Source organism: Eptesicus fuscus, chromosome 20 (genome assembly GCF_027574615.1).
Source record: "Eptesicus fuscus isolate TK198812 chromosome 20, DD_ASM_mEF_20220401, whole genome shotgun sequence".
In the NCBI taxonomy this organism is placed as follows: Eukaryota; Metazoa; Chordata; class Mammalia; order Chiroptera; family Vespertilionidae; genus Eptesicus; species Eptesicus fuscus.
In genome coordinates, this window is record NC_072492.1 from 40,716,748 (window position 1) to 40,731,788 (window position 15,041).

General features: G+C 46.4%; 1 protein-coding gene across 1 annotated transcript in view; it reads right to left on the bottom strand.

Moving 5' to 3' along the window:
• The window catches only part of B4GALNT2 (beta-1,4-N-acetyl-galactosaminyltransferase 2), a 32,273-nt gene extending 17,678 nt beyond the window's left edge, over positions 1–14,595 (bottom strand). The window contains exons 1-4 of the mRNA XM_008153852.3: positions 14,328–14,595; positions 8,091–8,309; positions 7,172–7,303; positions 3,323–3,429 (exon numbers count right to left, since the gene is read on the bottom strand). Coding sequence (XP_008152074.3) covers positions 3,323–3,429; positions 7,172–7,303; positions 8,091–8,309; positions 14,328–14,341 — 472 coding nt within the window. The 5' untranslated portion in view covers positions 14,342–14,595. The remainder of the gene's footprint in view (positions 1–3,322; positions 3,430–7,171; positions 7,304–8,090; positions 8,310–14,327) is intronic.
• Positions 14,596–15,041: the final 446 nt, after the last annotated feature.

A 15,041-nucleotide genomic window follows, 5' to 3' on the forward strand; every position in this document is an offset into this window, starting at 1 on the left:
AAAATCAATAAAATATATATATAAAAAAAAACCAAGGGCAAAGAAGGTCAGTGCACGCGCTTCCAGACCATGTGTGCACACCCTTCTGCATACAAGTCAAAATATTTGATGTTTTGTGTTCTACCAGGACCACTGACTTGGGGGGCTTGCCTTATTTCTAACACAGGGAATGGCATTAGATGCCACATTAAAAGAGATGTTATACCTCAGGCATTAACCATTTTTACAGATGGATCCAGTTCTGGAAAAGCTGGATCTACTGCATCAGGGGAGCAAAGGTCCTTCAAATCCCTTATTTCAATAGAAATAGAAGCTCTTATTTATGCCTTAACAGATTTTACTACAGAGCCTATCAACCTATAGTGATAGTGCTTATGTGGTAAGTATGGCCAAAATTATTGAAACAGCTACTATAGGGTACACTAATTCAGAGGAACTTTTCATTTATTTTTCAGCCTTCAAAATGTTATTTGAGAATGACAATTTCCATGTTTTATTGGAAGCAATGACCTCAGTGTTATCCACCTCCCTGTGCCAACTTTAGGGGTAAATCCCCGAGTACTTAAACCTAATCAAATCTGGCAAAATGGATGTCACTCAATAGTGGAAAGAGTCAATCATACTCTTAAAATGCAATTACTGAAACAAAAAGGGGGAGACGGATGTTATGTGTCACCTCAAAACAAACTCAGTCATACTCTTTGTACTTTAAAAATTTTTGTGTTGTGATGCAGAGGATTGTACAGCAGCTGAAAGGCATCAGGCCTCCTGTACAATAGCCTCCACTGAGTTAGCTAGGTGGAAGGAAGCATAAACCAGACAAGAGTTTTATCAGATTCATTAATAATGTGGGGAAGAGTTTGTGTTTTATATCTTTCCAGAAGGAGCAGTGCAGCCAATTTGGGTGCCAGAGCATTACATGTGTCACCACAATGGACCCAGACAAGCTCCTTGACCCTTCACTCAAAAGGACTGAGAGTTTCCCCGATGACAGCAAAGTGGAAGAAGAAGAAAACTGGAAGCTACGCAAGGGACTGAGGTGCCAATATGGGGTCAGCTGAAGAAGTTAACGACTGAAGCACAGCAGATTGTGGGAAAGCAAGAAGTTGAAGCTACTTCTTCAACTATGTTCCTGCTTATGCTAGCATCTGTTAGCTGCCAGTCTTCTGCAAAGTCTGACTCAGTTAAGTCCAAGGATTCTGAGTAAATATACACCAGCAGCATAAGAAACTTTGTTTCATTTAGTAGCTAAAAATGTTAACATGTCTGTAGTTTTTATTTCTCTCTTATTGCTGTTTTGCATTGGCATTGTTTTGTTATTATTTAATAGCCAGAGTTTTTCTCTTGACGATCAAGCTTTAAAATGATAACATTTGCCCTAGCCGGTTTGGCTCAGTGGATAGAGCGTCAGCCTTCGGATTCAAGGGTCCCAGGTTCGATTCCGGTCAAGGGCATGTACCTTGGTTGCAGGCACATCCCCAGTAGGAGGTGTGCAGGAGGCAGCTACTCAATGTTTCTCTCTCATCAATGTTTCTAACTCTCTATCCCTCTCCCTTCCTCTCTGTTAAATTTTTAAAAAAAGAAAGAAAAAATGATAACATTTAAGTAGTTTGGTTTTTGCATTGGCATTGTTTGCAATTTTTTTAATATTAGAGCTTTGTTCTTGATGTTTAAATTTTACTTTCATTATAGTAGCTCAAAAACAAAAAAAGGGTGAGATGTAGAGAGTGCCTGGGAAGGCACATGGGCATTCTTTAATTATTGTCAGCTGAACCCAAGGCGACAGGCAAAGCCACACCCTGGGAACATGCTTTGCCAAAAAGGCAAGGGTGTTGTTAGCTTGACCTTCATTTCAGCCCAGGTGTCGGGTAGTGGGTTTTTGATATGTAAATCCAGTCAAGCACCAGGAATGCTCAGGCCTACTCAAGAATGCAAATAATCTCCTTTGTCTTGACTTTTGGTGAAACTTCCTGGTATTTGGGGGCATAAAATAAACATGCTGTTTTGGCTTTGGGTCACTGTATCTCCAGCAGAAGAGGGCAGCAGTCCCACCCGGTTCCCAGCTTTTTCCTTCCATTTTGTGTCTTGTCTCTCTCTTTCTTACATATTTTCTCAATCCCCAGCTCCTCTACTCAGGAACTGGACCCACTCTCTAGCCGCGCTGGATGCGGAAAAAAGAGAAATATTTTTACATCAGTGGTTGCCAGGAGCTGGAGGGAAAGGGGAGGTAATGTTAAATAGGTACAGAGTTCCAGTGGGAAGATGAAAAAGTTCTAGAGATGGATGGTGGTGATGGTTGCAGAACAATGTGAATGTATTCAATGCAATAGAACTGTGCACTTAAAAATGGCTAGAATAGTAAATTTTGTAATGCATACTTTACCACAATAAAAAAATGAATCATCCAAAGTGTCATATTATTTTTAAATAACTATTCAAAAACACTAACAATGAACCCCAAGTGTATTTACTTTAGCATCTGCTCTTATAGTATGACTAATTCAAGTTCTACTTCAAACATACCCTCCTATGGCCATAGGGAACTTACTAAGCTCATCTGGTAAATTGGCAAAAATAAACATTTACCTCACAGGTCTGTGCTGCTGAACTAGAGGCGTGTGTAAAAAATCCCTCATGGAAAGGGGTTTCGTTTTTTGTTTTTCGTTTTTGTTTTTCTGAACCAGGGCCTGCTCAGTACAAGCCTTTTAGTTGTTTAAGAAACAAATAATTACTTTATTTCTAGAAAATAGTGCTGCTTGTATCGGGGCCAGAGCCCCCCTCAACCATCATCAGCTCTTCCTCCAGGATGGGGATGTCAGGGCAGCAGGTACCTAGAGAGCCAGGCCCAGCATGAACACTTCCTTCCTCAGGTCTGATGCAGACCCCCCTGCACCTTCTCCCCACCTCCACCCTGTGTGAAGGGGGACTGGGAGCACCAGTGCAGACCCACCCGCAAGGGGGGTCCAAGTAAGCACCCTGGATGAGCCAGGCCCTCATGCCGAGGAGCGTTAATTCCTGGAGGTGGCCTGTGCTTTGCCTGCTCCCAAGATGCTGTAGGACACCAACGAGCCAGTTATGTCCTAAGATTCCTTGAGGCTCACAGATATCTGTCCTCTTCCGTGTTATTTCATAGCCCCACGGAGGTCACAGCTACTAAGGGTGATCTCCAGTGGTGGAAACAGTGATATTAACATTAAATGAAATCATTACAAACTTCATCCTGGTGCTGATACCCAGCAGGTACTCAATGAACGATTGCTCCCTCCTTTTGCTTAAGGAATAGGAACGTTGCCCGAGTCCTCTCAGGATGGGGCGGACCTACCTGGGATGGGAACTGTATGCAGGGGCATCACCTCCACCCCGTGGACCGGGTATCCAAAGGGGAGGTTGGGCGGAGCCAGTAGGGGCGGTGGGCGGGGCAGCCCTTCCCTGCAGACAAAAGGAACTGTTAACAGCTGCCCCGACTCCCTTCCCAGGTTAGTTCTTAAAGTGGTGCCTGTGCCCAGAGCCTTGGGCTGCCAATGGGGAGAAATGGAAAGTAGATTGTCCCCATCTCCCCTCCAGCCTCCCCTCCTCCATTACTCCCAGCCTCTTAACTCCACAAACGAACTGAGCAGTTTACAACACAGCACATAAAAAACAAAAATCACGCCCTAACTTGTTTGGCTCAGTGGATAGAGCGTTGGCCTGCGGACTGAAAGGTCCCAGGTTCGATTCCAGTTAAGGGCATGTACCTTGGTTGCGGGCACCTCCCCACTAGGAGGTGTGCAGGAGGCAGCTGATCAATGTTTATCTCTCATCGATGTTTCTAGCTCTATCTCTCTCCCTTCCTCTCTGTAAAAAATCAATAAAGTAATTTTTAAAAAAAATCATGACCAGCAAAAAGGAAGAAACAAAATAATCAGACTGTAGGGGCCAGCACAGCTGCGGCAGCTGAACACCAAAGTCACCTGTGACTCCCTGGTAGCCAAGGTATAAAATGATTGTCAGTACTCGGGTCTTCTTAAAGGGGCAAAGGAGACCAATTCCTGAAGGGAAGTCAAACTTTTCCTGGCTCTGCACCAAAACATAAAGTGCATCACAGGAAACTGTATATGCGAGTGGTTGGCGTCCCCATATTTTCAAAGCAAACACAGTGATGATTTTCAAATGGTTTTGTTGTTGTAACGACCTTCAGTCAAAGGCGAGTGCATAACACAATCCAGTGAGATTGGCTCTTTGAGGGACTAAGGTAATACAGCTGAAATGTAGCCTGGAGGGATCCAGTTTAACCAAAGATACCACCACTTAGATTACCTGGAAGAGAGGTCAGACTATTGGAGTGAGTATTTATGGGAATATGAAAAAGACAACATTTAAAAATGGAAAAGGACATAACTAGGCAATTAAAAGAGGAAATGCAAATGGATAATAAATATATGAAACATGCTCAGCTTCAATATTACTCAGGGAAATGCAACTTTAAAAAACAACTACCTTTTCATTAAAGTTTAAAGGTAAGGGCTATGTAAGGTCATCCTGATATGCCAAGGTTTCAGGTTCAATCCGAGGCATATACAAGAATCAACCAATGAATGCATAAATAAGTGGAACAAATCAATATTTCTCTCTCTCTCTCTCTCTCTCTCTCTCTCTCTCTCTGCATTCCTCTCTCTCTCTAAAATCAATACATGAAAAACTTTAAAAGAATGATGATATAATAAATCACAACAATAATAGTAGGCAATATTTTTGCAGCGCTTCTATATGTCAGGTACTTTTTGAGTTACTAGTTCTCTGTATGTTAATACAATTCACCTTACAATAAGCCTTTTAAAAATATTTATTTATTAAATTGATTGGGGGAGGACATTGGTCAACGTGAACATATAGGTTTCAGGTGTGGGTTTCTGTGTTACAAGATCTGTATATTGCACCATGTGCTCATCATCCAAAGTCAAATCTTCTGTCACCTTATATTAGGACCCCTGCTCCCCCACAATAAGCTTTGGAGGAAGGTATCTATTATAATTTTTCATATAAGATACTAAAGTGCCAAAACTGGTTTGGCTCAGTGGATAGAGCATCGGTCTGCGGACTGAAGGGTCCCAGGTTTGATTCCGGTCAAGGGCATGTACCTTGGTTGCGGGCACATCCCCGGTAGGGGGTGTGCAGGAGGCAGCTGGTTGATGTTTCTCTCTCATTAATGTTTCTAGCCCTCTCCCTTCCTCTCTGTAAAAAAATCAATAAAATATATTTTAAAAAATAAATAAAAAGATACTAAAGTACTATAAGGTTAAGTAACTTGCCACCCAGTTTGTTCCAAAGTTAAAATCCTCAATCACAATGCTATTATTTTATTACTAGAGGCCCGGTGCATGAAATTCGTGCATGAAAACCCAGCCTGCACCCTCTCCAATCTGGGACCCCTTGAACATCCCTCTCACAATCTGGGACCACTGGTTCCTAACTGCTCACCTCCCTGCCTGCCTGATCGTCCCTAACTGCCCCCCTGCCGGCCTGGTCACCCCCAACTGCCCCCGCCCCCCACGCAGCCTGCCGTTCAGTCATTTGGTCATCCCTCACTAACCCCCCTGCCCTGCCGGCCTTGTTGCCCCACACAGCCTGCTGTTCAATCATCCATCTGGTTGTTTCGGTCATGACGACCCCTGGCTTTTTATATATTAGGATTATAGCACACTTTCTACAATAGCTCATAAATGATCCCTCCCCTCCCCTCTGCCACCAAGAAAAAAGGGAAGGGCTTGCCCAGCCCTTGTATGCTCTGTTGTATCTTTTTCCCTTGTATGCTCTGTTGTATCTTTTTTTTTTTTTAATATTTTATTGATTTTTTTACAGAGAGGAAGAGAGAGGGATAGAGAGTTAGAAACATCAATGAGAGAGAAACATCGATCAGCTGCCTCCTGCACACCCCCTACTGGGGATGTGCCCGCAACCAAGGTACATGCCCCTGACCAGAATCGAACCTGGGACCCTTGAGTCCACAGGCCGACGCTCTATCCACTAAGCCAAACCGGTTTCGGCTGTATCTTTTTTTTTTTTAATATTTTATTGATTAGAGAGGAAGGGAAAGGGAGAAACATCAATGATAAGAGAGAATCATTGATCGGCCGCCTCCTGCACACCCCCTACTGGGGATGGAGCCCGCAACCCAGGCATGTGCCCTTGACCGGAATCGAACCTGGGACCCTTCAGTCCACAGGCAGATTTTTTATTGATTTTTTTTAGAGAGAGAGAGGAAGGAAGAACATGAGAGAGCGAGAGATTTGTTGTTCACTTATTTATGCATTCATTGGTTGCTTCTTCTTTTTTTTTTTTTAATATATTTTATTGATTTTTCACAGAGAGGAAGGGAGAGGGACAGAGAGCTAGAAACATCGATGAGAGAGAGACATCGACCAGCTGCCTCCTGCACACCCCCCACCGGGGGATGTGCCCGCAACCAATGTACATGCCCTTGACCGGAATCGAACCTGGGACCTTCCAGTCCGCAGACCGACGCTCTCTCCACTGAACCAAACCGGTTTTGGCCATTGGTTGCTTCTTGTATGTGCCCTGACCAGAGATCGAACCCATAACCTTGGTGTGTTGGGACGATGCTCTAACCAGCAGAGCTACCTGGCCAGGGCTTGCTCTGTTGTATCTTAATTCCTCAGCCTGGTTATCCTACCATCTATGGATTTGGTGAGGTCCCAACATCCTTCCCACAAATTCCCTCTTCCCATAAGCCAGCCATAATCAATTTCTGCTCTTTTCAATCAATAACCCTGGTCAGTACATCCCGAGAGTTTTAACTCTGGGCCGTGCACATTGCAGGGGGGACAGTATATTCTCAATATAAATGAATAAGATAGTGCAACGCAGTCACTACAAAGTCACTTGTTATGACAGCTGGGTGCATGGACGCTGGGCCACAACACCACACTGACATTGCAAACTATCTTCATTCCTTTGCTCCTTTTTTATTACGACATGTTTGATGCAAAGTTTGTAAATCTTCACGTAAGGGCCATTTCCTCCATTCTCTTCCGTAGGTTTATTCCTAATAGTTCCTCCCAGGCTCCCTTGCAAGAGGGGGAGCTCCTTCCTTCTCTGGTTGAACCCATACCCTCAGGACAAAGGAGAGCTTTTGCCCCTCCTCGGGCCCGAGAGCCCTGGCGGTCTGCATTACCTCCTCTGAAAGTGTTCAAATTCAGCCTGTCTCCTCGCTTTCACTGCAGGGAGGTCTGTCTGGCCATAGGCACCTTCAAAGTCGTAGCCCTGCCCTTTGGTTTCGCATTGGCACTGGTTTTTCGGGAACAGCCTACAACAAACAAGAAGACTGTGAGCAAGACCGGGTGGGAGGAGGGGTGTTGATGAGTGAGGGGGAACCCGAGACCTTATCCTGCGTGTATCCGTCTGAGAAACTGAGAAACTGCCTTTCCCAGACCCGCTGTCCTGGAATATTAGCAGAGGCCCCTGACAGAGCCACGGGGAGGGGAAGGAGTGGGGAATGGGAAGAAGGGCCCGCTCTCTTTTTTTTAATTTTAATTTTATTTTATTGATTTTTTACAGAGAGGAAGGGAGAGAGATAGAGAGTTAGAAACATCGATGAGAGAGAAACATCGATCAGCTGCCTCCTGCACACCCCCTACTGGGGATGTGCCCGCAACCAAGGTACATGCCCTTGACCGGAATCGAACCTGGGACCCTTCAGTCCAGGCCGATGCTCTATCCACTGAGCCAAACCGGTTAGGGCTGGGCCCGCTCTCTTGACTTTCCTCTGCACCAAACTTCTTTAAACTGAGAATCACAGGAATGCCAATGGCATCCCAGCGCCCCCAGAAGAGGAGGCTGGGGGGACAAAGAGCTGGCAGTTAAATGGGCCCTCCAAGGTCTTAAGGGACTTGACTGAGTGTTGCAGAGAACAGAGACTGTGCCTGGAGACCAAGCCCTCTCCTGGCCTCACAGCAGGGAATCATTTGAACCAACACAGTTCAGGAAGGCAGGGAATCATCTGTAAAACGGACACAACAGAGCAGAGCAAACCACAGGAGGAGCAAGGGAGCTGTGGGACCAAAGTGGGAGAGAGAGAACGCGTGATATCTCACCAGATGCCATCGTAGGAAAAGAGGGACCTGAGTCGTTCCTCAGGTAGAAGCTTCGGCATCTGGACAGCCGGATCCGGACGAGGGGACACTGGATCGGGACGAGGGAGCACTGGTTGGAGGCTGAACGCTTCATGAAGGTACATACTTCCGAACGTAAATAAAACCAGGCCGAATCCTAAGACTAAGGTGGACATCTTGAGGAGCCACAGAAAGTTATAGCTGTTGGGGCACAAAAAAGCACATTTCATTAAATTTTTTTTAAAAATATATATTTTATTGATTTTTACAGAGAGGAAGGGAGAGGGATGGAGAGCTAGAAACATCGATGAGAGAGAAACATCGATCAGCTGCCTCCTGCACACCCCCTACTGGGGATGTGCCCGCAACCAAGGTACATGCCCCTGACCAGAATCGAACCTGGGACCCTTCAGTCCCCAGGCTGACACTCTATCCAGTGAGCCAAATCGGCTAGGGCAAAATCTTTTTTTCTTTTTTTTTTCTTTTTTTTTTTTTTTAATATATTTTATTGATTTTTTACAGAGAGGAAGAGAGAAGGATAGAGAGTTAGAAACATCGATGAAAGAGAAACATCCATCAGCTGCCTCTTGCACACCCCCCACTGGGGATGTGCCCGCAACCAAGGTACATGCCCTTGACCGGAATCGAACCTGGGACCCTGGAGTCCGCAGGCCGACGCTCTATCCACTGAGCCAAGCCGGTTTCGGCAAAATCTTTTTTTCTTGATTAGTTATTAAATGACTTGACTGTCATCTAATCAACACCCACAGGAATAACTATTTTGGGGTGCAGAGAAGAAGGAGACTATTCACTGCAAATGGCTCTGTTGTGACCTAGCAGGACTGTGAAAACAGCACAGGGCCCCGGCTGCCTGCACTGGCCTGGTCTGCCCCATCCTGCTCCTGCAGGACGTCACCGGTATTTCAGCTTCAGCTCCAGCCTGGGAAACAGTCTGCAGCCTTGGTGGAAAGGGAAAGCGTGCTCCCAGAGCCAGAGGGGAGCTGACTTATACAGACTTCTGTCCCCACCCCTGGTCCAACAGTTCTCCAGTCAATACACTGTTAGTTTTGTAGTATGCAATTATTTCATCTGTTAAAAACGTATGCCTCTTGCTGAAACCGGTTTGGCTCAGTGGATAGAGCGTCGGTCTGCGGACTGAGGAGTCCCAGGTTCGATTCCGATCAAGGGCATGTACATTGGTTGCGGGCACATCCATCCCCGGTGGGAGGTGTGCAGGAGGCAGCTGATTGATGTTTCTCTCTCATCGATGTTTCTTTTTTTTTAATTTTTTTTATTTTATTGATTTTTTACAGAGAGGAAGAGAGAGGGATAGAGAGTTAGAAACATCGATCAGCTGCCTCTTGCACATCCCCTACTGGGGATGTGCCAGCAACCAAGGTACATGCCCTTGACCGGAATCGAACCTGGGACCTTTGAGTCCGCAGGCCGATGCTCTATCCACTGAGCCAAACCGGTTTCGGCTCATCGATGTTTCTAACTCTCTATCCCTCTCCCTTCCTCTCTGTAAAAAATCAATAAAATATATTAAAAAAAAAAAAAAACATTTAAACTTTAAAAAAAAAAAAGTATGCCTCTCATTCCCCTTTTTGTTACATTTTTTTTTAATATGAATGTATCTTTTATATATATATATATATATATATATATATATATATATATATATATTATTATTGATTTCAGAGGGAAGAGAGAGATAGAAACATCAATGATGAGAGGGAATCATTGACCGGCTGCCTCCTGCACATCGGACCAAGCCCACAATCCAGGCATGTGCCCCCGACCGGAATCGAACCCAGGACCCTTGGGTCCACAGGCCATTGCTCCATCCACTGAGCCAAACCAGTTAGGGCTGTTACATCTTATTTATTCCATAAGCTAATTTTGCTGCATTGACTAGTGCTTTCCTGACAATGTTAAATGATAGCAGTGGCCATACTTCTCTTGTTCCTGACAAAAACGGAATAAGAAGCATGATTTTTTTATAATTGCATACTGCAAAATGAAAATGTATTCCATGAGAAACTATTAGAAACAGTAAGATTTTAGTAGAATAGCTGGAAGGTGAAGCTGGTGGATGGTGCGGGCGGGCAGGCTAAATAGCCATCTCAGACGGTGGATAAAGAAAAATTGAATCAGACCTAGCTGGTTTGGCTCAGTGGATGGAGCATCGGCCTGTGGACTGAAGGGTCCCCAGTTTGATTCCAATGAAAGGCACATGCCCAGGTTTCGGGCTTGATTCCAGTAGGGGGTGTGCAGGAGGCAGCCGATCAATGATTCTCTCTCATCATTGATATTTCTATCTCTCTCTCCCTCTCCCTTCCTCTCTGAAATCAATAAAAATATATTTTTTTAAAAAAGAAAAGAGCCCTAGCCGGTTTGGCTCAGTGGATGGAGCATCAGTCTGCGGACTGAAGGGTCCCAGGTTCAATTCCGGTCAAGGGCATGTACTTTGGTTGCGGGCACATCCCCAGTCGGGGGTGTGCAGGAGGCAGCTGATCGATGTTTCTCTCTCAATAATGTTTCTAACTCTCTATCCCTCTCCCTTCCTCTCTGTAAAAAAATCAATAAAATATATATATTTTTTAAAGAAAAGAAAAATTGAATTTATTTACGGGTGGGGGTGGGGGATGGGGTATCCGAAGGGAAGGCTGCACAGCACCGAGCCAAGGGGACATGGGGCCGATGACAGCAGCACCAGGAGCTGGAGTTTCATCCTGACACGCAGCCACTGGTGGGAAACTTGTCGTTAGTGGGTTTGGGGGCTGAGCTGGGGGGGTCGGAAGGAGATGGAATGCAGGTGTGCCATCAGGTGCCTTCAGGCCAGTTTCCACTCCTTGTACGGTCTACCTCCTGGTGCCCAGCGAATTTTTCCCGGTCTTTTGTTCTCCTGTGGCGGGAAGCTTACAAATGGCCGATAGGATCGTGCTGCCCTATAGGTCTAACAGTAGCTAGTTTTGAAATAAAAATAAACCTTGTCGTCCCTCCCACACACACACACACACCCCCCCCCGGCCCCCGGACCTTTCAGTCCCCAGGGCAACGCTCTATCCACTGACCCAAATGGCTAGGGTTCAACATATTTTTCTATCAACACATTCCTATATTCTCTTTTCTTTTTTATTTGCAGTGATCAAGTATTAATTCTGTCTTTGAACAAATAAAGAATTAAGCATTAAGCAAGTTACCTCTACCTTAGGGAAATATACATAAAGGAAGATAAATTCCTGATTCTTGGCGAGAATAACTCAGTATTGTACTGGTGTAGCTTCACCATATATTACTCTATAAATTCAATATAATAATCACATACATGAAACCACAATAGGATTTTTAAAATTTCAAAATGATTCTAAAGTGTATTGGAAGTAACACAAGGAAAATATTACAAATAAGAGGAATGGCTGTGTAGCAGGCTGTGCTACCACTAAATAATACAACTGTTATAAAGTTATAATTATTAAATGTATGATGCTGGTTGTGAAATAAGCAAATAAGTGGGTGGAATAAACCCAAAAAACAAGAATATACAAAAATTTTAGGTGGAATTTTCACTACTTCGTTATATATTTCTGTAACATCTGATTTTCCAAAGTGGTATTCAGAAAAAGATAGGTGTATTTGAGGTAATCAAGCTATAGAAGCACTGGCAAAAAAAAAAAAATAGACTTTTATTTACTTTTAGATAAGTTTGACCATGTGATCAGATCTGTCTCAGCTTGGAGTTCTTTTTATCAAACCTGGTTCCAGCTAGGGACAGCATTTTAATGCAGACATTAATAGGAATTGTGTGGGGTTAAGATTGCCAATAAAATGTTCAACAGCTGAATTTTCATCAGATAACGACAAATGTTCTACACTGGTCAAACTGCACTGTTTTTGTGCTTAATGGGGGTGTTAAGATTATAATTGTATGGGTCTGCTGCTATTCTGGTTGGATCATATCTGAGAAACATTCAAGAAAGGGCCAAAGTCCAATTCATAAAGTCAGCGAGGAGTAAGGAAATGAGCCAGGCACCTGTGCCAGCTGATGACCACCCCACCCTGCCAGCCGGGTGCAGCTGCTTAACGCTGCCACGCAGTTCTCCTAGTCCAGATACAGAGCTTGGGGACCAGGCAGAGACTGAGGGCCGTCTAGTCCTGAGTAAGAAGAAGGTGATCCTCATTGTCTGAGGGACTCCTGTGCCCTAGCAGAAATGGCCCTGACCTCTAGCTCCCTGCGGAAGCCAGTTAACCAACAGCCTCGATTTTTATTTTGCCTAGAAAGGTAGTCTCATGGTTCCTGTGTGCTTTACCTTTGTGTCTGCATCCGAACTTTCAAAAATGTCTGCACATTGAAAATCAACACTGAAATTAAAATGGTAATTGGACTATTACGAGAGCAAAGATCTAATCTTAATTCATTGATGAGAAAAACACCCAGACACCAATTAATAAATGGGCACAGAGTGTACCCATTTCAAATTCAGACATTTTTTGAATGAAAAGGTAAACTTAGAAGAAGCAAAGGAAAGTTTAATAGAAGTTTCTTTGGCCCTGGCTGGTCTTGCTCAGTGGTTAGAGCGTCCATCCACAGACTGAAGGGTCACGGGTCGGATTCCCAGTCAAGGGCACACACCTTGGTCGTGGGTTTGATCCCAAGCCCTGGTTGGGGCGTGTGCTGGAGGGACGCAACCAATCAATCTCTCTCACCCCCGTCCTCCCTCCCTTACGCTCTAGAAATCAATGGAAAAAATATCCTCGGGTTGCCCAGCGGGCGTAGCTCAGTGCTTGAACACGGAACTATGAACCAGGAAGTCACAGTTCCATTGCGGGTGGAGCATATGCCTGGGTTACAGGTGTGGGGCATGCAGAAGGCAGCCGACCAATGATTCTCTCTCATCATTGATGTTTCTATCTCTATCTCTCCCATCCTCTCTGAAATCAATAAAAATATATTTTAAAAAATTATCCTCAGGTGAGAATTAACAAACAAATGAATAAAAGTAGTTACCCGCCCCGCAGCTTTAAGATGGTAGAGAGAGAAAGTTAGCAAACATCAGTTAAACCCAGACCTTTTGTGTATGAGTCCAGCTGTCCAATTGATTAATTGTGCTTTGTTTCAATGCTCCAAAAACATCAGACTAGGACAGTGATGGGCAACCTTTTGAGCTTGGTGTGTCAAACTTCACCAAAAAACTGAGCATACCTCGGGTAGTGTGTCACTTTGAGGAAAAAACATTATTTCGCAAATGTTTCATCCTCAGGAGCAGCACATGTTTCATCCTCGGCATGCGGCCGCCTGAGCGGCCACGTGTCAGCAGAAATGGCTACGCGTGTCAGTGCTGACACGCGTGTCCTAGGTTCGCCATCACTGGCCTAGGACATATAAATCAATAAAGAAGAAAACAAACAAACAAGAACATCAAACGCGCTCTCCCTTCTGGGAACCCTAGAGCCTTCCCCTTTTCCTGTTCCCTTCCCTTCCCTCCCCCCAGGCAAAAAACAAACATCACCTCACCAGGGTTTTACGAGATGACTTCCTTGTGCTAACTGATTGTTCTAGTGTGGAAAAATAAAAAGGAAAGAAACTCTGGGGATAAAGAGGCACAAACTATTTCTGATCCTTCGAAGTAGTTTATAAACGTGAAGGCAGACCCCAAGTCTCCTTTCTCCGTTAATTATCATGCTGCCCGCTGAGGCTCCACAGCGCTCCGTGAATTCACTCTGTGGGGAGGCTGCGCGCGTGGACCTGGAAATCGGGTGTTTTCTGAAACTGCGGAACGGACGCAGCCTCCGCTCCCCGACGGTCCAGACGCCTCGGCCCTCGCGCGGGGACCCACGTCCCCGAGGCGATCGGTCCCGGGCCCAGGAAAGAGGCCCCCCCAGCCCTCCTGGGCCAGAGCCTCCGGGTTCCAACCAGAGACCCGAATCCTGCGCTCCGAAGGCCCCTTTCCACATTCCCGGCCACGAGAGGCAGCCTCCACGTCGAATTTTTCAACAGAAAAAAATTTTTCACAGCAACAGCGTCCCCAGGCGCCGTCCCCTTCTCCCTGCCCTCACCTTCCGGGGGAGGGGGGGCGCGCGTTGGACTGAATTTAGAGACCAACCATCGCCTCCCCCGGCCCCGGCGCTCTCAGCCCCCGCGCCTGGCGCTCTCCGACGGTGCGCCCGCCCGGCCAAGTTCGACCTCCCACTTTTCTGCGCTCGCGTGACACTCACCCGCACAAGGTCATTCTGAATCACGCGGCCTCGGAAAGACCGTCCGAGCTGATGGAGCCGGGCCGGGCAGCCACGCCGCCTGCTGCCCCGCCTGGCACCAAGAGCAGATTCTCCAAGCGGGGCAGGTGGAGGCCAGGAGAGCTTGGGTAGGTCCCCAAGTCCCACGTCACCACCAACCCCCGCCCCCCTCCTGGGTCTGTCGAGGAGCCTAGCTTGGCGCCAGCAAGTCCAAACCTGCGTGCCGGCGTTTGGGGAGTCCCGCACCCCACCGGGACAGGCCCGCCCCTGGCGCGCGCCCTGGAGCGCTGGAAAAGGTGCCGATAATGACCGCAGCCCCGTTGCGGATACGAGGTACGGGCTCGGCACTAGCCGCTTTATTGACGTGGTGCCATTTACTCGTCACAACAGCCCTGAGCGGTGAGTCCTGTTATCAGCTCCACTTTTAGGAAAGGGAAACTGAGGCAACGTGGGGGTGATGGGCGAGGAAGTGGCGTTGGGATTCCAACCGCGTCTGGGTGACTCGGAAGCCCGCGCGGCGAATCCAGCAAAGCCTGCCCCTCGGTGGGTCGGTCGCGGAGCCCCCAAGCCTACCAGGCCCCGCCCCGTCGGAGGTCCGCGTTAAGAGAAGGGGGCCTGGCCTGTCTGCGGAGGAGCTGTTTACGCAAACCCGGGGCAGGGAGAGGCTGGACGGGGGCACGGTTCTGTGCCCCCCCT